The 21,414-nt window shown below is 62.1% G+C and overlaps 1 protein-coding gene across 13 annotated transcripts in view; it reads right to left on the bottom strand.

Annotated features, from left to right (window-relative positions):
• Nucleotides 1-1,542: 1,542 nt before the first annotated feature.
• Nucleotides 1,543-21,414, bottom strand: part of CAMK2B (calcium/calmodulin dependent protein kinase II beta) — a 92,236-nt gene continuing 72,364 nt past the window's right edge. For 2 of the 13 annotated variants that reach the window (XM_061414444.1, XM_061414456.1), the window contains exons 13-24: nt 20,542-20,616; nt 15,541-15,578; nt 15,313-15,384; nt 13,804-13,848; nt 12,129-12,177; nt 10,691-10,804; nt 10,303-10,383; nt 9,358-9,471; nt 4,440-4,515; nt 4,218-4,312; nt 3,666-3,900; nt 1,543-3,395 (exon numbers count right to left, since the gene is read on the bottom strand). In XM_061414444.1, the coding sequence (XP_061270428.1) occupies nt 3,668-3,900; nt 4,218-4,312; nt 4,440-4,515; nt 9,358-9,471; nt 10,303-10,383; nt 10,691-10,804; nt 12,129-12,177; nt 13,804-13,848; nt 15,313-15,384; nt 15,541-15,578; nt 20,542-20,616 (992 nt within the window). In that variant the 3' untranslated portion in view covers nt 1,543-3,395; nt 3,666-3,667. Of the gene's footprint in view, nt 3,396-3,665; nt 3,901-4,217; nt 4,313-4,439; nt 4,516-9,357; nt 9,472-10,302; nt 10,384-10,690; nt 10,805-12,128; nt 12,178-13,803; nt 13,849-15,312; nt 15,385-15,540; nt 15,582-20,541; nt 20,617-21,414 lie in introns of all 13 variants that reach the window. The other 11 variants (XM_061414450.1, XM_061414457.1, XM_061414445.1 and 8 more) reach the window with 10 other exon arrangements.

The following is a 21,414-nucleotide window of genomic DNA, read 5'->3' as shown; positions in this document are numbered from 1 at the left end:
TGCGGTGGTGGTGATGACTCTGCTCACTGGCTCTGTCCTAGATTCTCTGCACCAAGCTCTCCGATCTGCCCTGGTGCTCCCTGGGCAGCCCTCATGCCTGCCTGCACACCTGAGAGCCCCTACCAGCTACCACCCACAGGGCCAGGAAGGTAGCTGCAGCCAGATGCCAAGGCTGGACCAGGAGGCCTGTTGTGCCCTAGTGGACAGGACTGAGCAGGCCTGAGGCAGCATTGCCTCATCAGAAGTCACTTGGACCCGTTGGTGTATTTGGTGTATCAGATTGTTTGGAAGCCCGTATTTCTGTCCTGAGAAAGCTTAAGGTGTGAGGTACAGACAGGCAGCGGCACCTGGGGACCAGCAGTAGAGGGGAGGCTGTCCATCTCAACATGAGGGTGTCTCTGGGGTGTCAGCAAGACTGCCGGGGACTGCCCAGGAGGGAGGAGAGCACGAGGTCTTTGAGGGGCCTGCGGAGCACAGGCAGGTCCCAACAGCCCTTGCCTGGCAGGGCCTAAACGTGTGCAGCCATGAGGGAAGATGTTCAGAGAAGCAGGCGGCCTTGAATCAGTGTGGCCATGCAGCTATGTGGCCGCGTGGTCAGAAAGCCGTGGAGTTGGGCGGCCATGTGGGTATGTGGTCAGGCGATCAGACAGGTTGGATGGCCACGTGGTTAGGCAGGCACGCGGCCAGCGCTCGCTCAGCCGGTGCAGGCCGGGAGTGTTCCCAAGGAAGGTGCAGAGGCTTTGTATCCCTGTGGTGTGAGGGTGCAGTGGGTGACTGGGTGCCGTGTCTCTCCCTCCATGTGGGGGGTGAGCTGCAGAGGGAAGGCTGGTGGGGATCGCCTGGCTCTGCCCACCTGGGCCCTCAAGCCCCTCAGTCTGGGCCCACCTGGGAGCCTCTATACCTGGCATCCCTCCGTCTCCCAGGTCTCAGCTCTGGGCTTCTGCTGTTCGGGTCTCCTCACGGAGCCTCCCCAGGCCATGGCTGTCATCGCCTGCTGTGTCATCTTTGTATCCCAGCCGCCACCACTCTGCTCCTGGTGTCGGTGTCTCATGTCCGTGTGCTGTCTACACAGCCCGCGTGCAGGCCCACAGGAGCAGCCCCGTGGCTGCAGGCACCACGTGTCCCAAGCAACACGCACAAAGACCAGATAGGTGGAGGGAGAGAGTGGACAGGGCAGCAGGGCTGGGGCCTGGAGCTCTTCCCATACAGATCTGTCCTCCTGATCTCATCTTCAGAGACCGCTAGAGTGACCAGAGGCTGGGGGGTCCTAGGACTCAAGGCGTCATTTTTGGTTCCTGTGTCTGGGGCTAACAGAGGCCTTCGGGAAAACAGGAGGGAGGTGGGAGCAGCTGGCAGAGTTTGACCTGCAGCCTCATGGAGGGGCCCCATCTGGGCATGCCGACTACCCAAGATGGGCTTGGGAACATCTAGCTTAGGGCTTCTGCAGCCTGGCCAGCCCAGGGTCCACATGGCAGGGGAGAGACCTGCCTAGAGGTGAGGGGTCAGCTAGATCCTGGCAGAGAGCACCCAGATACACTTGAAGCAGTTTGTCCTGTTTTCCATTTATTTGCAGTTTCCCGAGACAGAACAAAATAATAATTTTGTACACTTACAAGGCTCAGAAAGAAAAGACAATGAAACTCAGCAAAAAGAGAGAAGAGGAAAGGCCGGCCAGCACCGCGGGCAGCCGACCCTCTGCAGGGCGGGCCGGCCGACGCCGCCACACCGCGGACATCTAGCTAGAGGAGCGGGTGTGGCTTGCTCATGAGGGGTCATGCAAAAGAACTCTCCCCCAGAAAAAAAAAATCCCCAAATTATCCCAGACAGGCAGCTCCCTGGAAAGAACGGGTGAGCAGGGAGAGGAGAGGAGGAGGCCCCAGGAGGTGAGGGCGGCTGGGCCGCACGCTGTCCACGGCGAACCCTGCCGCTGCCCGAGGCCCAGGGAGCCCTGCAGATGTTTACCCTGTGTCCATGGGTAGGGACGGCTGTCCTGAGCACAGCCGCAGACAGGCAGGTGAGCGTCCACTCTGAGTGTCTGTCCATGGACAGTCCCCCTTGGAGACCAGCATCCTGTGTCCTGTGCCCCACTCTGGGCCCCTCCCTTGGCTTGTGTGGGGGGAAGATAAAGAAAATCCTTGTTGAAAACAACATGAGTTGAAGGGGCAGATATTGGGGTGGGGGGGTGCGTCCTGCACCTCTGGGATCATGGCCCCTGACCACCCCCCAAGTATAGCCCAGGAGGCCAGGTTATACCCACCCCCATGCCAGGCCAAACGCTTTTGGCTCTCTCTGCCACCACCTGACCATGCAGCCCGTCCCAGAGGCTCACCAGAGTGCCCACCAGCACACAGGGGGACCCGCCTCCCCACCCCAGGGTCCCTGTCGCTCGCAGCCCAGTGCAGCCCTCTGCTCCCTGCTGCTCTGGCCCAAACTCTAAAAGTGCAGCCTCTTCAGCAAACACTTGTCTAGCCCCTGCCTCGACCTGGAAGCCAGAAACACCCGCCCACCTCTGACCCCTCTCTCCTTTCTGCCTCACACCCACATGGGGACGGGGGAGAAGGTGGGCAAAGACGGAGAGGTACCCAAGCAGAAGAGAGGCCAGCCCAGGGGTTCCCTTCCTCAGCGGGCTACTGCCAGCACTGTCCTCGCCCATGTCTCCTGCCAGGTGTGAGATCTGAAACTAAGGTGTGCCTCCCTGCAACCCCTCCCCCAGTGCACCTCCCTGGCCCCGACCGGGCCAGAGCTGGATCCCTGAGCCTCGGATGGCTCAGTATCCTCCCAGAGAGGCTGGCCCAGCCTCTGCACTGCTCACCCATGCCGGGAACACCGGGAGCCCACATCCACACCTTCTCAGGGAAGAGAGGAGGGAAGGGAAGTGGGATGGAAGTCAGCTGTACTTGGGCCCCCTTGCCACCCCCACGCCCTCCCCCGACGACACCTGACACTCCTGACCAGGAGCCATGCACGGCAGGGAGGATGCAGACTTCCTGGGGGGTGGGCACCACCTAGCAAACACTGTTCCTCGGGCGGCAGGCCCTGGTGGACAAGTTCATTCCCCCGGCCAGTCCCTGGAGGAGGCCAGGAGTGGACAGACACGTGGAGCTTGGGTGGGGTGCGGCCGGAAGGTTTGAAGCCCCACAAATGCCAGTGATTTTTACAGCTTTTTCCCTTGTTTAGTTTTTTTCTCCGTTTCATCGACGTCAATTTTGTGTGTGTGGTTGTCGTTGTCATCTTGTTTTTAAAAAGAAATCACATCTGGTCTTGGTTTTCTGCAGACACAGGCACCAGGGGAGGAACGAGGCAGACACAAACATGCGACAGGCAGGCCGTGTGCCCGAGGGCAGCTGGGCTCCAAACACCGAGTCTGTCCCGTGGTGAAACCAGCCGCAGCGGCTCTGAAACAGAGCGGGCGCCAGGACGAGCAGGTCAGCTCTGGGGGCAGCTCTCCGTCTGACCCGGGTTTGGTGGCTGCAAGGTGGGCACCTGCAGGGCTGCCCGGAAAGGGGCCTGGAGACCCTGACCCAGCGCCCCCACTCCCCTAACACCAGGCTTGCCTTATGCCCAGGAACCTGCTGGGCCACCCCTGCTGGCCACCCTTTCCGACCGCCTCCCTCAGGCTGCAGCCCCGCCACCCCGGACTGCACTCCCCTCCCCCAGGGTCTCACCCTCACTGCAGCGGGGCCACGGGCGCCCCCGAGCAGTGGAAGTGCACATTCTGCCACTTGCCGTCTCGGCGATGCCACACACGGGTCTCCTCGGACTGGCTGGTGCGGGGCCGGCCTTGCCCGTCGATATACTGCGTGAGGCGGATGTAGGCGATGCAGGCGGCATCCTCGCCGATGACGTGCACGTGCGGGTTCAGGATGGTTGTGTGGATCGGCTTGCTGTTCTTGGCGAGCACTGCGGGCGGGCAGGGGCTTGGCGTCGTGCCTGCCCCCACTCAGCCCCTCTACCAGCCCAGCCTCCTCCCCCAAGAGCACACCCAGCCCCTCTACCAGCCCAGCCTCCTCCAAGAGCACCATCTGGCTCCCCATCCCTCTCCCCGTGTGTCCTCACCCCTCATCCCTGTGGCTCGGGGATTTCTGCCACAGAGGGTGGAGCAGTGGCCGGCTGACCCTGAGCACAGAGGGGACAGGGCTCCCCTGGGCCCCTGACTGGGGGTCCGTGGGCTCTCCAGGGGCACCCACCCTTTAACCCTCCCCCCGCCCTGCACTCACAGTTCTCGAAGTAGAATCTGTGGAAGTCCATCCCTTCAACCAGGTTGCCCAGGGCTTCAGGCTCAAACGAGGTCAGGCCTGGGTCGCAGATTTTCCTGGGGGGCAGACCCAGGTGAGGAGGGGCCCCTCAGAACCGGGTGCTTCCATCCAGCCTCCTCCCTGTGGGGAAGCCCTCCAGGTCCACCCCCCACACCCCAGAACAGGCCAGGCGCCCCGACTCACGCGTAGGCCTCGAAGTCGCCATTGTTGACAGCCTCGATGAGCTGCTCCGTGATCTTGATGATCTCCTGCTTCCGCGCTGCAGGGAGACAGCTGCCCAGTGACCCACACACCACCTGTGCCCGCCCGGGAGGGTCCGGGCAAAGTACCCCGCCCCCATCCCCATCCCAAGGCTGCCCAGCTCAGACTGCTCCCTTCAAGGCCACCCACGGCTTCCCGGTTTCCAAGTCCAACGAGCTTCCATCTTGTTTGTCTTAAATACAATATCCCTGAATGACACACACACTGCATCCGTAGCACTGCTGCTGCTGCTGCTGCTAAGTCGCTTCAGTCGTGTCCGACTCTGTGTGAGCCCAGAGACGGCAGCCCACCAGGCTCCCCCGTCCCTGGGATTCTCCAGGCAAGAACACTGGAGTGGGTTGCCATTTCCTCCTCCAATGCATGACAGTGAAAAGTGAAAGTGAACTACCCGTCTGGAAAATGCAGGTCAGGGAAGCAAAGCCTGCCACGACCACCCTGCATCTCCAGTCCCCCCAGCCACGTGCCCTGGGCCCTCAGCAGGGGATGACCCTGTGACACTGTGACCACCCTTCCTGGCTTCTGCCCCCCAGGCATTGCTCTCTAGTCCTCCATGCACCCAACAGTTCTTCGGGGGCTTGGGGGCAGGTGTCTACTAGGGGCCGGCTCACAAAGCAGGGAGTGGATTGGAGGCTGCAGGGCCAGGCCTCTGTGCAAAGGCCAGGAAGCAGAGCCCAGTGGAAAGCTAAGCGTGGGCCTCACCACCTTCTCTCCATGGAAGCCCACAGACTGCCGGCTGGCCTCCCGCCTCTTCCTGCCTCCACCTGTTTGTGGTCCTGGGCCCCAGGCCAGTCCTCTGGCATCACTTTTCCATCCTGCACCCTCCACCTGAGGCCCTGGGTTGGCAGCCCTCTCCAGGTTCCTACCCACTTGACCTCTGGTCCCAGACCAACCCAATCTCTGGGGTGCTTGCCTGGGGGCCCCCCTTTATCTCTTTAACTACCATTTATTTTCAGGCTACATATTTTAAACACGTGGAAGAAGCACAAAGAATAACATAGCCCACACCCTGCTGGTTCACATCTGAACAATTTTTATATTTGCTTTAGATTTTTTCCAAAGAGAGAAAAGCTTCCACATAAAGACACAGGTGCCTGTGTTCCCTTGAGTCTTGTCCTTCACTCACTCTCCCCAAAGAAGTACCATTCTGAGTTAGGTGCTAAACCATGCCTGTGCAGATACGTCGACACCCAAAGGCACACAGGAAACACACACATGTGCGTGTGCACACAGCCATGGACACACCCACACATGGTGATTCCATAACGCAGTAAACGCCAGCAGTAAAACCCAGACCCAAGAATAGCACTGAAGGCCGCACCCCAGTTCTCTTCACACCCCTCTCCAGTCACGGCCGTGCCAGCCACGCATCTGTGCTCCCTCACGGGGGCGTTGTGTCCCTCTGCTCCCCACAGTACGTAGGACCACAGGCGCTCTGCAGGGCCACTCCTGTGGATGCACATTCCCACCCAAGCAAGCCTAAAGACAGGCGTCTGCTGCTCTCCAGTGTCCAGCTGCCAGTGCAGCTGGGGTCAGCACACGTGTGAGTTGATTCACGGCCTACATTCCCAGAGCAGGAGATGCTGCGTGTGAGCGGGGGCGTGCCCCTGGGTCGTGCGGCACACCGGCTCTGGACAGTGGCTGCTGGGGGAGCTCTGTGACACCCAAGGGCTCCAGTGCGTGCATGCGCAGGTGTGCACATGCGCCCTTCGTGCACATGGGTGTGTACTTGTGCGTGTGTCTGTAGTGCATATGCACGCCAACCTGCCAGCACACGTGCGCTTCCTCGTCTAAACGAGACCCTCTCTCTGCACTGGCTGTGCTTCTGCTTGTTTTTTTTTTTTTCTTACAGAACTCCATGTCTGGACTGTAACAGTGTTTGGGCTTCAGGCTGTCTCTGCAGAACCCAGGCCCCCGCTGGAAGCTGGCCTCCAGGAAGGGGGCCCAGCTGCCCTGATGCCCCCGTCCACCCGCAGAGCTCTGTCCCAACACAGACACATGCGGGTGGTCCCTGTCCTCACCTGCTGGATACTTCACACCTCCTTCAGCACACCCACTTCCTCCTACGCCCACCCCATAACACAGCTTCTCCCCTCTCAGTGCTTCCTCCACAGCCTGCCCACCTCTCGGCCCTCTGCCTGGGCGTTTCCCAATTCTGAAGGCCCTCTCTCCTCTGGACCTCATCAACCCCCACTCCCAGTTCACCTGTCATCTTCCTGGAAGTGGCCTCAAGCCTCAGTCTGTGACCTCCCACTGCAGCCCAGCTCCCCCACCAGATGACACCCCATGGGCCAGGGCCCCTGGGCTTGTCTGACAGCAGCACCCGGCGCCTGCCCCTCCCGTCCCTGCCCTGGGCGGCCGGTCACCCTGCCACCCTCCTGAAGCACCACGTCCAGCCCCTGCTCAGGAGTGCCCACCTCCCACTGTGAGCCACTCTGTCAGCTCCAGGCCATCCTGCTAATCTCGCTAAGGGGACATCTACACATCCCAACATCCCAGACACTTGTCAATCCCCCTCTTGACAGACAGCGTGAGCTGTCTCGCCTCCCAACGTGAGCCCTCAGCCGATAACCTTGCAGCTGGAATTGAGAGACCTTTTTTTCTGTTTCGTTTCCCCAAGCACTCTGATTTTACGATGGCCCTACTGCACCGTGGTAAGTGGGCTGAGTTTTCCACTTGATGAGGTAATAGTGAGTATTTTTAAACAAATCGTAATTAAAAATGGATTCGGTGTAAAAAGAAAGTATTAAGTAAATAGAGCTCTAAGGTCACAGAACACATTGCAAAGTCTGAAGTTCGGGAAACAGCCCCCATGCCCATTCTGCAGATGGGAAAGCTGAGGTTGCACAAGCCCAGCCACAGCCCAGGAATAAGCCAGACGCTCCTGACCTGTGGAGGGACTCTGCCCTCTCCTTCCTTGCCGTACAGAGCAATCCTGCCTCCCCAGGTGGCATACTATGCAAAGGGACTCCTGGTGGGGGTGCGGGGAGGGCTGGCTATCAGGGACAAGCTGCCTCCAACAGGCAACTCCAGAAACAGAGCTGCGGTGCATGGGCAAGAGTCTGGTTTGGGAGAAGTCCCAGAGTTGAACCGTAGCCCTGCATCCACTCTGGCTCTCTTGGGGAGAGCTAACAGGCCAGGGAAGCCCAGACATTAGCAAAGGGTCTAGGAGGACCCTAGTGACCCCAGGTGGACCCTAAGCAGCTGCAGGGGCGCCAGGATGTCCCTAGCCACACCAGGGAGGCAGCTGCACAGGATCAGCCTGGATTGTGCATAATCCCCGATTATGGAGAACCCAGGGCGGGCCAATGGGCACCAACCCATTTACCATTGACAGCTGGCGGGTTGGCTCCCTGGAAAAGAGGCTGCCCGTGACCCACCCCAAGGATGGCCCTCTGCAGCCAGGCCTCTGTGCCAGTGGGGGAAGCCCCGGGCCCCAGAACCGGGAGGGGGGGCCACTCCACTCTGGCATTCACCCACTTGGCCCACTGAGTGCCAGAACTCACCCCGAAGTGACCACTCAGAAGTCCCTTCTCCAGGCTGGCCCGACCTGATCCCTTCACCCAGGACCCCCACACACAAGGAAGCTGGCTGCTGGGAACCCCAGGTGGGAGGGCAGGAGGTAAGAGGGCCCCTCTTTCTGAGGGACACTGATAGGGGCACCCCTCCCCTTGGTGCCCCCCCTCCCCAGCACTCTGTCCCTCCCCTGCACCCTGTAGGCCCAGCCACACGTGCCAGGAGTCCAGGCCCCAAGGTCCCCTCCACTCAATCCTGGTCACAGCCCCTTCTACAGCCCCACCTCCAGAGTCAGGCTCAGGACAGACCCCCAAAGGGGCAAGCCTGTGCTGTGCCTCCCCTCCCCCACTCCATCAGCCTGTCCTCTGAGCTCCCTGCCTGGGCCGGGCATGCCCCAAAGGTGGGTCGTGGCCTTGGGCCAGGGTAATATTGCAAGGACCCCTTGGACACAACCCTCCACATCTGCTACCCTCAGCTTCGTTATCTGGGAAACCAGGGGCCACGAGGGTCCCGGATTTGGGGACACGGAGGCCTCTAAACTCGAATAAGACCCCGCACAGCTGGGGACGGGCAGAGGCTCCGCTGTGTGCCCACCAGCAAGACTCTGCTCTCTCACCTCTGAGACGCATCTCCACTTCCTCTAGCAGAGCCTGAGTTCAGGCCACAGCCCCCGAATCCCCGGCCTTCCCCTCTGCTCCCAGGGCCTCCCTCCCACCCACCTACCCCCGCCCTGGCCCCCAGGCATGGCTGGCAGGGGTGGGCGGCGGGGGTCGGCACCCCCACAGCCTGGCACTCACCCAGCCTCTCCCCCGCCATGCCCGGCCCCCAGCCCCGAAGCAGCTTCGCCTCTGAGAGCCCGGTGTCTCCCCGGAGGAGGGGGGTGGCTGCCGCCCTGGGATGTCATCCATCCCTGTAAGCGATACTGGCAAGCAGTCGGCAGACGGCCTGCAGACGGCAGTGGTGGCTCCTCCCTGCCCGGGGAGGTGGCCCAGCCCAGCGCCCGCCCCCAGCCCGCCCCCCAGCCCTAGACTCACCAGCCAGGGCCGACCCCAGACAGCACACACCCCATCCTCACTACCACTACAGAAGAAATCTGCAGCTTACAGCCCCTGGGAGGGAGGCTCTAGTTCAGGGAAACCTGCCTCCTGCTTCTCTCCCCACAGGTGCGCATCTTTAACCAAACGGCAGCTTTGTGTGGAATTCCCTGGGTCCCCCACCCAGGAGCCGACCCCTTCCCAGAGCCAGGGGGTGGCGCACCGCAGCTGGAGGTCTCCACGCCCGAGAGCCCCCAGGAGCAGCCAGCGGGGCCACTCAAGGTGCTACTTACACGGGGTGAGTGGGGGGCCTGGGAGAGCCGGAGACGGGCAGGGTGGGGGGCCCTGGGCTTCTGGGGTCCCCGAACCCCTCCTCACCGTGTTCAGGATGTCAGAGATCCTGGGGGCTGGGGTGGAACAGACGAGACGTGAACACGAGGCAGGCGGGGGACACGCAGGAGAGAAAACCTATGGGCTGATGAGCCAAGCCAGAGAGAGTGGGGGGGGACGGAGGGGTCATGAGGGGACAGAGAGGGATGGAGAAGGGATGTGGGGGGTGGAGGGGGACGTGAGGGACAGGGGTGACAGAGAGGGGCGTGGGGGACGAGGGGGAAGCTTCAGGGATGTTCAGGCAGCTGCACCTGTCTGACCAGGTGGGGGTGGGGAAAGCTGCTGTGGGCGGAGGGTGCCCTCCATAGAGGGGCAGCCTGGCCTGGGAGAGGAGAGAGTAATCCCACCTGGGACAGGCCCAGGGTGGGCACCCCGAGGTGAGGACGGGATGAGTGACTGGAGGAGTGCACAGAACGCCCAGCCCCTCTGGAAAACTAGTTCTGCAGGGAGGTCGGGCCCTTTCTTCTCCCTTTAAATCCATAGGCCTCTGGTCAAGAGGATTTCTGTAACAGCTCCTCATGCCTGGATGCCCATATGAAGTCAGCATGACTGACAAGGTCAGGGCCCATGGCCCAAGGGGCAGGGTACATGGTCGCTCCGGGTGTGGGAGACCCTCAGGGGGTGAGGTCTCGGGCTGGACAGCAGTGCAGGGAGCCGTGTGGGAGGTGGGGGCGGGGGAGCCGGGGGAGAGCTGCCTTGCAGAGTTAGCGCGTGCGCCCCCTGATGCCCAGCCAGGCCGGACAGTTAGCCAGGCCTCGGCAGCCTGGTCCAGGGGCAGTTAAGGCCGTGCATGGCAGGATGCGGGAGCCACTTGGCAGCAGAGGCAGCAGGCCTGGGGCACTACTTACATGGGGTGGGCAGGGGCCCCTCGGCTTCTGGGGTCCCCGAGCCCCTCCTCACGGAGCTCAGGATGTCAGAGATCCTGGGGGCTGGGGTGGACAGGAGCAGACACGTGAGGAGGCGGCGGGCCAGGCTGGTGGAGAGGAAGCAGGCCTCCCTCTCTCTCCCGCCCCAGGGTGTATCTCAGGACCAAGGAGCCCCGGTCCTGAGACCCCCCCCCCAGGCCAGTGGAGAAGGCCCAGCTTGAGGGGTAGAGGTGCTGGGGAGCTGCGTTGAGGGGCTGTGAGGGGCAGGCTGGTGCCCGAGCTCAGCTGGCCCTTGGCCCTCGAGTGAACCCTCAGAGGAGCTGCTGGCCCCTCCAGGAGACCCCCACAGCAGCAGGGCCCGGCTACTTACATGGGGCGGGCAGGGGGCTAATGGGAGCCGGAGACGGGCAGGGCGGGGAGCCCTCGGCTTCTGGGGTCCCCGAGCCCCTCCTCACGGAGCTCAGGATGTCAGGGACCCTGGGGGCTGGGCAGACAGACGAGACGTGAACACAGGCAGGTGAGCACACGCAGGAGAGACAAGGGGGTGCAGGAGGATGAGAGGAGGCTAAGCTGGAGAATCACATGGTGGGGTCCAGGGCTCCTGGGGTACCGTCACCCCCGTGTGCCCAGGGCTGTGAGATCACAGCAGGTGTGTGAGGAAGACACAGGACCACCCGCAGGGCTGGACCTGGGGCGGGAGGGTTGTGTACAGTGCCTGCCAGGACCAGCAGAGGGCAGGCCTGAGCCCACTGGGGCTTCTCTGCATGTGATGGATTGCCTAGCTGAGGCTGAGACTCCCCCGGCCCCTGCCCCGTGAGGCCCCTCAGGCATCTGCCGATCATCTCCCAGCCAGACAAGGGGTTGGCATGAGGCTGGCTGGCTGGCCCTCTCCCCTGGGCTCCTTCAGTCTTGGGCCGTCTCAGGCCCCCGCCCGGTTGGGGCGAGGGCAGACGTGCGAGGACAGGGCCTGGGGGAGATCTGTGTGACCTCCAAGCTCCATGCCAACGGCTCAGGGCCCGCAGTCTGGGGAAACTACACGAATGTCCACTCGCTCTACATCCAGAGGCCAAAACCTTGTGCTCGCTCACTTCCACTCTAGGGCAGTGGGGGATACTCAGGACAGGGTCATTGCATCTCCCAAACTGGCAGAGTGGCCACAGCCGGCCCAGCGCTCATCTACGTAGAGTGTGGCTGAGAGGCGGGCTCCCCAGGCAGGGGCCAGTCACCTGGCCTAGGTAGAGTGCAGACCAGATCCCCTCCCTGGGGCAGCTGAGAAAGCTGAGGGTGGAAGAGGGGCACCAGGGTGAGCACACACCACCCGGTACCCTGGGGCATTGGTGGGGCTCAGACAGAGCCTCAGCCAGCTTGGCCTGGGATCCCTGAGTGGGGAACGGGGTGCCTGTCTCTGCAACCTGCCCCCCAACAATGAGCGCAGGAAATGCCCCTTGCTGCCCACCCACGTATCAACTGCCAGCTGGGTAGGCACAGGTTTAAGGACCTTTGAGAGAAGAAACAGCAAATTCAACCATGGAAACTGGGTGCACAGCCCCTGGAGCAACCTGGGAGCCCATGCAGAGAACCGTCCCATCCAGGGCAGTAGCTTCCACGCTGGTCAGGGTGCCCAGGTCCGCCAGGCTCTGCTTGGATGCTCTGCCCGAGACTGCCCAGTGCCAGTCTGTATCCAGCCTCAGATGGGGCTATGGGCCTGAGCAAGTCAGCCCCTCATCACAGGACGTGGCCTTTGCTGTCCCTGCTCCCCACCTGCGAGTGGCCTGCCCACCAGCCCCACAGGCGGGGAGGTTGGATACCTTTTGTGTCTTCATCCTCTATGGTGGTGTGGGTGCTGTCAGATGACTCCTGGGGAGACACGGGGAGGCAGCGGGTCAGGACATGGCCTCTGCCCCCACGGGGCCCAGGCCCCAACCCCAGAAACCCACAGGCGGCAATGGAGCTTCACGCCATACCCAAGGGTCACCCATTTCTAGGCTGGGCCACCCACATCCCCAACAGCTGAGGACCCCAACTTCTCCTTCTGCCAATGAGATACACCCAGCGGAAAGATTAGCATGCTCAGAAGACATTCTTTAACAAGATAAAAACTGTTTTTTTTTTTTTGAAATTCCAAGACGCCTGGGGAAGCAGGAAAGCATCCACAGCCTTCCCACTTTGGCAGACAGGGTGGAAGCTGCCAGTAGGTCCTCGGGAAACTTGACCCGGCCCGGTCAGAGTGCGGCAGCACCATACCTCCTCCCCAGGCCTGGGCCATCCAGCCAGGCCTGGCTTTACCTCTCAGGTGGCCTGAAGGGCAGAAGGTAGCCCCAGCACCTCCTCCCTCACCCCTGGCTTGCTGCCCTTCAGATAGAAAACCAGATGCCCTCCACCTGTGACCGAGTTCCCAGAGAGCTTGCTTGCTTCTCAGAAGGAACATCTTAACAGGGTTCCCAAGGAACCTGCCCCCGTCGCAACCCCCTTACTAGACACTGCTCTGGGCTCTGGGCCAAAAATGGGGCATCTACAGGTTGTAAGATCAGGGCCCTCATCACAGAATGTTGTCTCAAGGCCCCGTGCAGGGAAAGCAGGGCCCTCACCCCAGACACCAGGTCCCAGGAACACCTATCGCTGGCCTCAGTCACAGTGGACGCCCAGGCTCTTCCTAGCACCTCGAGGCTGGGTCAGCCCAGACGCAGTGGCCCACAGCACCCCTGTCCTGGTCTGTGGCCGGGATGTGTGGGGACCCTTTGAGGATCTCAGGCCCAGGTGGGAGTCTGGGTAGGGGTAAGGTAGTAAGGTCCTAGAAATGCAGCTGGGCTGCCCACCCAGCGCTCCCACCACCCCAGAAAGCCAGCCCCTTCCCTGGCCGCAGGGTGAAAATGCTGATGGGATGGGAGCTGATGCCAGAGCAGAGGAAGAGCAAGGGAGGGGTCAGCTCAGCAGGAAGCACTGGGCACGGTGGGCAGAGGTGAGCAATGCGTGAGGGCAGGAGGGTCTGTGCTGCCCCTCTCCTCCTGGCCCCATACTTGGGGGCACGCAGGGCAGCCCCCATTGGCCCTTCTCCCCTGGAACACCCAGCCCTTGGCCACACGCCGCGAAGGACACCCGGGCTCTTTCTGGCACCCTGAGCCTCTGAAGTGGGCCCTGCCTTCGGCTGCTCCTGACCAGGCTGGGCCTGGCCACCCCCAGGCTGGCAGGATGGAGAGGATCTGAGAAGCGGAACCTGCTCAGGATGGGAGGAAGCCCAGGCTCCCGTGTCTGCCAGGGACTTGGTACAACTGTGCCTCCAAGGACGGCACCTGGGGCTTTTCCCCAAAGGAGCAGCCCGTGGACTTGGGGGCTCTGTCCTGCCTCGAGGGGGGCAGGTCACGGTACACCTGTCTCAGCACAAATGCTTCCCCAGGGTCAACATCCCAGACCTTCCCCAGGGCCAGGGGTCTGCCTCCCGGCTGAGCAGACGCCCCCGAGAGGGTGGTGAGGAACGCGCAGTACCTTGATCCCATCCACTGGGTTATGAATGACGGTGGTTTGAGGCTCCTACAGAAGAAGGAAGCACAGAGGAAGGAAAGAGTGCAGTGAGAAGAAGAGGAGAGCAGAGGCCCCTGGGCAGGAGCCTGGGAGAGGAGAGAAGAGGGTGGCAGCAGAGCAGGATGGAGGCAAATGGCCAGCAGGGAGCGGAGCAGCTGGAGAGGGACCTGGGGCGATGCGAATGGGACGAGCAGACCAGCCCAGGGCCTCGAGGGCACCAGTGGCCAGAGGCCAATAGAGAGAGTGGGCTGAGGGCAGGGGTGAGAAGCTGCACGCTGGGGTCCCTGCCTCAGGCGCTCTGCCCTCTCCCCTTGCTGCCGGACCTCCTGCCCGCCACGGGCAGGGCACAGGTTTGAAGATGTCATGGAGTGGGGGTGGCACATGGGATGGACGGGTCCGAGACGGGGCTGGCTGCAAGGCCGGCGTGCGGGACCCATCCCTCCTGGGCCAAGGCCACCCCCCACACCTTAATTCGCGGTGGATGCCCATTTGGCAAATCTAGCCTCCCCACAGGTAGTCCAGGGCTCGCTCCCAGAAGCAGGGCCTGAGGCCCGTGGGGACACCAAGTGTACTTTCTGCAAACTCGGGACCTGTGGACCAGCAAACCGCAACCTCTTGGGATTGCCTGCTCTACACGAGACACCATAGGCACACAGCAGCCTGGGCAGGAGGGCCGTGCTACTGGCCACAGCCCTGCACCACCGGCTCCATCCCCTGGACAGGACCCTCCAGATGAAGGCTGGAGCTGGTGGGTCCCAGTGATTTCATGTCTACACACCCCTCCCCATCAGGGGAACCCCGGAACCCTCCAGGCAGCCACAGGCCAGCACAGCCATAGAAGTGTGTCTCCCTGTACCCACCGTGGCCCTGTAGGACACGGACTCTGATGGGGAACACCATGGCTGCCACTGCCCTAGACCCGACAGCCACTGCTAGGCTGTCACCAGGGAAAGCCAAGGGGTCTCTGTCTCCCTCCAGATCTCTGGGAGGGCTCTGAAGCTAAAGCCAGGCTCATCCATTCTCCCTAGGGAGAAACCAAAACCCGCCCCTCCCAGACAATGCACCCCTGCAGCACCCAGGAGAGGGGCTGGCAGTCTGTCACCACCCCCAGCCTGAACCACCCCCCTGCAGAGCCAGCCCCGCTGAGTTCCCGGCCAGCCTCCTGAGAGCAGAAGAACCGAGGTTGGTGCCTGGACCCTGGGTCTCAGTCTCACCGGACCCCTGATGGTTCCCACTGCTGACCATAAGTCAGCAGGGGCCTGTCCACTGCACCCGAAATGGGTTCCCTGGCACTGGGGTCTTCCCTCACCCCCACATCCTAGGGCAGAGGGGCTAGTAAGGCTAGGTGTTGTCTGTCAAGAGACAGGCTGGGAACCAGACCCTGGCTTTACCCCAGGCCTCCTGACAATGGCCACCACACAGCCGGGATACAGGAGAGGATGGCCAGGAAGTGGGGGCAGAGGGGTTCAGTACCAAGGCGGCTGGAGGAAGCGTCCCCTTGGGGCTGGTGGCAGCTGCACTGTTTTTGGTGCTATTCGTCTGGGGCTGCAGAGAGAGGAAGAGAGGCCATTAGGGAGAGAATGAGGGCTCATACCCCTTCCTCGAGTCGGGGGAGGCCCAGAGGAGCTTTGGGGACTGGGTCATGCTGCAGGCTGAGGTAGGGGACCAACCACTGCCCCCTGGGCCAAGCCAGAGCCTCACCTTAACTCCATCTGCTTTCTTGTTGAGTAAACTCTTGGCTGCTGCATTGGAGAAAACAGACATGGTGAGTGAGGGGCCTGGCTCCCACTGCAGCCCACCCCCTTGGCATGAGGCAACCTTGGGTGCCTGCAAGGACCCCAAGATCGAGTGAGCGGGCCACCCCAGGTCCCAAGGCAGGGTGACTTCTGCCACCTGGGGCCCGCTGGGGACAGAGCAGGTCTATGTCTAGTGCTGGGCAGGGCCACCCTGTGGGCAGCCTGGCAAGGGCTGCCTGAAGACCCTTGTCCCCAGGACAGGGGCTTCCCCCAGCCCTCCCCCATGACCTTGGAGGACAACAAGACTTCTCCTCCCACCTGAGACCACAGCTTCCAGGCGGGCAGCATGTGGGATCCCCCAAAAGGAGGGCAGGGCACTGCCCTTGCCCCAGATGAGAATACAGGACAGGGCAACAGGTTGGGGTGGTGGGCACCTCCCGGTGATTCTCCATGTTCTCAGGCAGGGATAAGTGGGCTCTAGCTGGCCATCCACATAAGGAGGGACTTCTCCCAAGCCCAGGTGCCTGCCTGCTCTCAGCCCCCCAGACCCCCTCCCTCGGCAGACAACACTCGGAGCTCTGCCCCCATGGCCAGGCCCCAGGCCATGCCTCTCGGTTCAGAGCATGCACACACGGGGCAGCCTCGCTCTCCCTCCTAGCCCCCCCGGCAGCCCCGGCTTTGGCCAACTGACAGGGCCAACACGGGCCTCTGTGCCCATCCACCAAGGACCTTGAGCTCTGAGTCAGGCAACAAGAGGACATGCCTGGGGGAGGGTCCGAAAGGCCACCTGCACCCCAGGGTCCCACCACCTCTCAGATGCACGGCAGACAGCCCATCTCACCCCAACCTTCCACCCCACCGAAGAGGTCAGCATGGCCCACTCGGCGACTCTGCCTCTCTGTGCACCGGCTTGAGAGGTGTGACCTGCCACACCCCTACAGGCCCTCAGCCTCCAGCGCCTGTCCCCTCCACAGCAGTTAGTTTTAATTACAGAACTTAAAAAAAAAAAAAAAGAAGAAGAAGAAGAAGTCAGCTTACCTTATGGAAAAGGAAAGGTGAGGAGAGGAAGAGAGGGAATGAGGAAGGAAGGAAGAGAGAGAAAACAAGATTTGTGGAGGCTCAGGCAGGGAGCGCAAGTCTGCAGCCCGGGATTCAGCGGCTCCTGCCTCGCCCGCCCTGCCCACGCTCACGCCAAGCGGTGCCCCAGGACGGCCGGTGCAGGTTAGAGAAGCAGCCCAGGTCAGACGCCAGGGGCAGGGTCCCTTGCCCCGGAAAAAGGTGGCACAGCCCCCACGGCCGGCTCTGAAAGCTCTGGCTAACCAGCCCTGAAGTGGGGGCTGCCTGCTTAGAGGGACCGGGGAGCCCCAGCAGGTCTGTGGGGGGCACTTTGCTGCTGGGGACATCCTCGGAGACTACTGACTCTGGACGGCACATCAGAAAGACAGGCACTCAGACCCAGAGGGATGCAGCAGTTATCAAAATGGGCCCGCTCCCCACCAATAACATCTGCATCACATAGCCTGGGCCAGCCCCAGACCTCCTGGGTGGCCTCAGTTTAATTGTTCATTTGCTCTGAGGGATCCTGATGCTGTTTCAGTTTGAGAACCACTGATCAAGGTCCCCAGTAGGGTGGCCAGGCCAGTCCCCAGCTGCTGGGCCCCCTCCTGTTGATGACCTTTTCCTGTCTAGGTGGCCATCGCCGCCCTCTGGGCTTTGTATGGGGACACCAATGACTGTCCCCAGCCAGAGGGCCCTGTGGGGTCATCGGAGAACCGCTACACTGGGCGCAGCTTTAGTCCCCAGGCTTCCTCCCCAATAGTCCCCCAATACCCTTGATTTCCTCCTAGGATTCACAGGGCAAAGTTTAATGAAAAGCCGGACTCCTGGCCCCACCTCTTATCTGGCGGGCCTCACCCCATGAGAAGCACCACAGGATCCCAGTGAGTGAAGGGACCCCAGGCCTTTTCTTGTCCCCCCAGCCTGGCCGCTCTGCAGAGAGCGGCCGCTCTCTCACTTGGTGAGGCTGGTCTCAGGACCACACCCTGATGCCAGGGCAGCCCTGCCCTGCAGACCTCTGGGGCCACGTCCCGCTTCCACTGGGGGGATGCTGGAAAACCTCCCCTGGTGGCAGCCACATCTGCCTCCCTGTAACTCAGCACGGAGGAACCGCCCAGCCCGTCAGATGTGGGAACTCCTGAGCCTCCAGGGCCAACAGCCTGACTCCTGAGCAGCAGGCCACCCTTGCTGACCTCACCTCTCTGCTCCCTTCCCCACCTCCAGTGCGCAGGGAGGGCACCACCGCTCCTGAAGTGGGAGTCATGCTGTGGTGACAGAGCCCAGGGACCGTGTCTGTGCTGGCCAACCAGCTGGCTGGACAGGTGTGGAGGAAAGTGGTGTCCACCCCAACTTGAAGGCACTTGTCGTGAGAGCTGAGCAGGTGAGCAAACTGACCCCCAGCCCCCAACTTAAGTTGGGCAGTCTGGGGAGAGTCACCTCCCAGTGCCACGCAGCAGTGATCAGCGGTGCTCCCAGCCAGCTCTTCAAAACCAGCGCAGGCCAGTGCCAGGCTGAGAAGTCCAGCCGGGGCCAGCTCAGGGCCCTGGTGGAGGTGGAGTCAGCTGTGCCTTGGGCTTCCCCTTGGGCAGGAAAGGGGGCCCATGGGTCAGAGCCTGGGTGGAGGCAGATGGAGACCCTGGGACAGCCCTGGGTCTTAGGAGGGTCCCCTTCAGTCCCTGATTCTGTCAGAACCCACATTCCAGACCATGCTATTCAAGACAGTACCAGTTCCGTTCCCTAAAAGCCATCCTTCTGGGGACACAGACCACACCACGGCCCAGGCTCTAGGAAGCCTGCAGCAGACACCTGTTCTTTGAACTGACTCCCACATGCTCCTCCCTGGGAATCCCCAGAACTCAGTGTCTGGACACACAGCTGCCCCCATCCTGACCACAGCTCCTGTCTGCCACATTTCCTAGAAATTCACATCTCTGGCTGAGATTAACCAGGATCCCGTTGACTCCCATCTACACTAACGGTTGAAGGCATAGAGAGTTTCTTCGTGTCTTCTCAAGTCAAATTCATTACTATGCGGCAGGAACTGAGGTGAACCAACTAGGCACCCTCGACCCCCGGGGAGACAAGCAGAGCCCTCTGCCCTACCCCGCCCTGGGTCCTCAGGGCCACGCCGTCACTGAACCCCAGCAGTTTGGCTGAGTCTCCTCTCAGTGAAGGCCAAGTGGGACCAACCAGGATGCTTTGATGAACTGCAAGAGATCTACAGACACCCAGTCTTCTGCTGGCCGAGCGCTCTATGTCACCCCAGAGGCCATCATCCACAGAGAAGCAAGTCCCTGGGACTGAGCCCCCTCACCCGCCATGTCTGCTGGGTCCAGCACATTGGCTGAGGTGGGCTACCCTAGCGGGGGTGTGAGGGCTCAGCCCACAGGGCCCAGCCGTTACCTCATCCCCTAGCTCGTCACTCACGGACAGCCATGCTGGGCTCCGTCCACATGCATGGACTACCCCAGGACACTGCGGCCCTGGGCACCCAGGGCGGAGCCGCACATGCTCGCGGCCTCATGCACCGACGCCCCACATCCACTTGCAGGCAGCGGGCAGTGCAGGCGGGAGCCCCGGGCAGAGAGCGGCTCAGAGGCGCCTGCCTCGCTCACCGCCCTCGGTCTTCACCAGGAGCCCCTAGTCTCACCGTTCCCTACCCCTCTGCCCCTCCCTCCCCCCAGGCACTCCAGAAAGGCCCAGAAAATGAAGCTGACTCAGGATAGCCCCCAAAAGGCTGTCCTGCTGGACCTGTCCACTGGGCTCACAGCAGGAGCGTGGACCCTCCTACCCAGGATGATCCTGCCCTGAGCACCCCAGGAGGCAGCATTTGGGGTCCTCTGGATGGGCAGGCTGGCCTGCACATCCTGCAGGGTCAGAGGGAAAGAGCCAGGCTGGACATGTAGGGAAGAAAGGGCCTAGGCCTGGGAGCGGCTGGGCGTCTGCCCTGTCCCCACAGACACTTGAGGCAGCAGCAGGAAAAGAGGGCTTCTTCTAGCCACACAACCCCATCTGGGGAGCACCTGGCTGGCCCTCAGCTGCAGCTCTGCCCCCCTAAGCTCGTGCCACCCTCAGCTTGGGTTAGGGCCGTGGGCCCCCAGGAGGTCTTGGGGTCTAGCCTCATGGGGTCTAGCCTCATGGGGTCTGGCCAAGGTCACAGTCAGGTGACTCCCTGGGGGGTCTGCCCTTCACAGGCAGGGGCAGCAGATGGGCGGACTCTGCCTCTCCCCTCACGGGCTGGGGACGAAGTGAGGTGCCTCATAGAAGGAAACCAAGAGGAGGCCTTCAGTCATTCTCTGGGAGGCCGAGGGCCACGTCTTGGGGCTCACAGGGCAGACATACGTGTTTGAGACTAAGTACGGACCACTGGCCTCATACGGAGTATGAGTGACCAGGAGTACAGTGCACGTCTCTGAGGGCAGGTAGGGGCCAAGTCCGGTGTGGATGGGGTGGCGAGTGGGCTCTCGTAGGGCAGGGTCTCTGCCCATGCCCTTCTCCCCAGGGTTCCCATTTGGGATTCAAACCCCCTCAGCAGCAGCCCCAGAAAAGAGGTTTCCTGTCTTTCTAAATAGGCTCTTGATGGACAAGTGGGGAGTGAGCCTCAGAGAGCAAAGGGCTCGGACCAGAAGTGGAGTGGGGGTCTCCCGACCCCCAGACTCAGGAATCGGGACCGGGGAATTTAGTCAAATGCACGCAAGGTGACACAGCTCGGGGGTCACCTCGGTTGGCCCCTCCTATAACAGGCAAGGCTGCTGGGACATGGGTGCTGGCTCCCTGCCCAGGGTGGGGGCTCTGTGAGTGTGTCCACGGCGGGAGCAGGGGCTCCCGGGGCCTTTGGGGTGGCTCTCAAGGCCCTGCTGGCGGCTGCGTGCAGCGAGGGGAGCTGCATGCCGACAGGCGGGACGTCTACCTTGTTCCACCAGCCCCATGGTGGCGCCGGAGGCCGCGGTGGACATTGTGGCCGGAGCGGTGGTCTGTCTGCCCACTGTTAGCACCGGGTTAGAGACGAGGGGAGGGGCGGACACAGACGAGGGGTGGGCGAGGTGAGGGAAGAGAAGAGACAAAGGAAGCAGAAGAAGATTAGAGTCAAAGTTTAGGTGACGGATGGTTCCAGAACCCCTTTCACAGGAGCGTGAAAACAAGATGGAGACCGATTGACATTGGGAAAAGCATTTGCCTCCTTTCTCCTTGGAAAACCCCAGCGGGGTCTTCCGGGTGCCCGGCCGGGCGTGCGACAGGACACGTCCTATTAGTATTGGTGTGACAGCATGCCCCCCGGCCCGGCAGCACAGTATCACAGCAAGGTAACAGGATGGGGCGGTGCTGATGCAGACGGACAACGAGGACGACCACAGACGCTCCCGCGCCGGCATCGCGGGCGACAGACAAGCCACAGGAGAGCGAGGGCGCGGCAGCCCCGCCCGGGGGACGCTGTCCCCGCTAGGCCTGCCCTGTCCCGAGGCCTCAGGGCCGCCGATAGACCCTCCGAGCGGCCGCACGCCCCAAGCCCTGCCCACCCTTCGTGCCCAAGTGGGCGGCTGCCAACCAGCGTGTCCGGAGCCTCCCCTCGCCTCCCCTCTCCCAACACAGAACGGGTGCTCAGAGGATTCAGGACAACAACGAGGCCACAGAGTGCTGACCAACGCCTGGACAGACACACGGAACTGCGGCCCACCGGCAGGCAGCTCAGACACAGACCCAACACGCAGGGACGGGCCCTCGTGGGGCCCGGCCAGAGCCCAGGCCTCCTCTGAGGCCCAAAGGTCTCAGAGGGAGGAAGGCC

This window comes from Bos javanicus, chromosome 4, assembly GCF_032452875.1.
Source record: "Bos javanicus breed banteng chromosome 4, ARS-OSU_banteng_1.0, whole genome shotgun sequence".
Classification (NCBI taxonomy): domain Eukaryota; kingdom Metazoa; phylum Chordata; class Mammalia; order Artiodactyla; family Bovidae; genus Bos; species Bos javanicus.
Note: the sequence above shows the minus strand (reverse complement) of the source record. Positions and strands in the feature narration are given on the sequence as shown.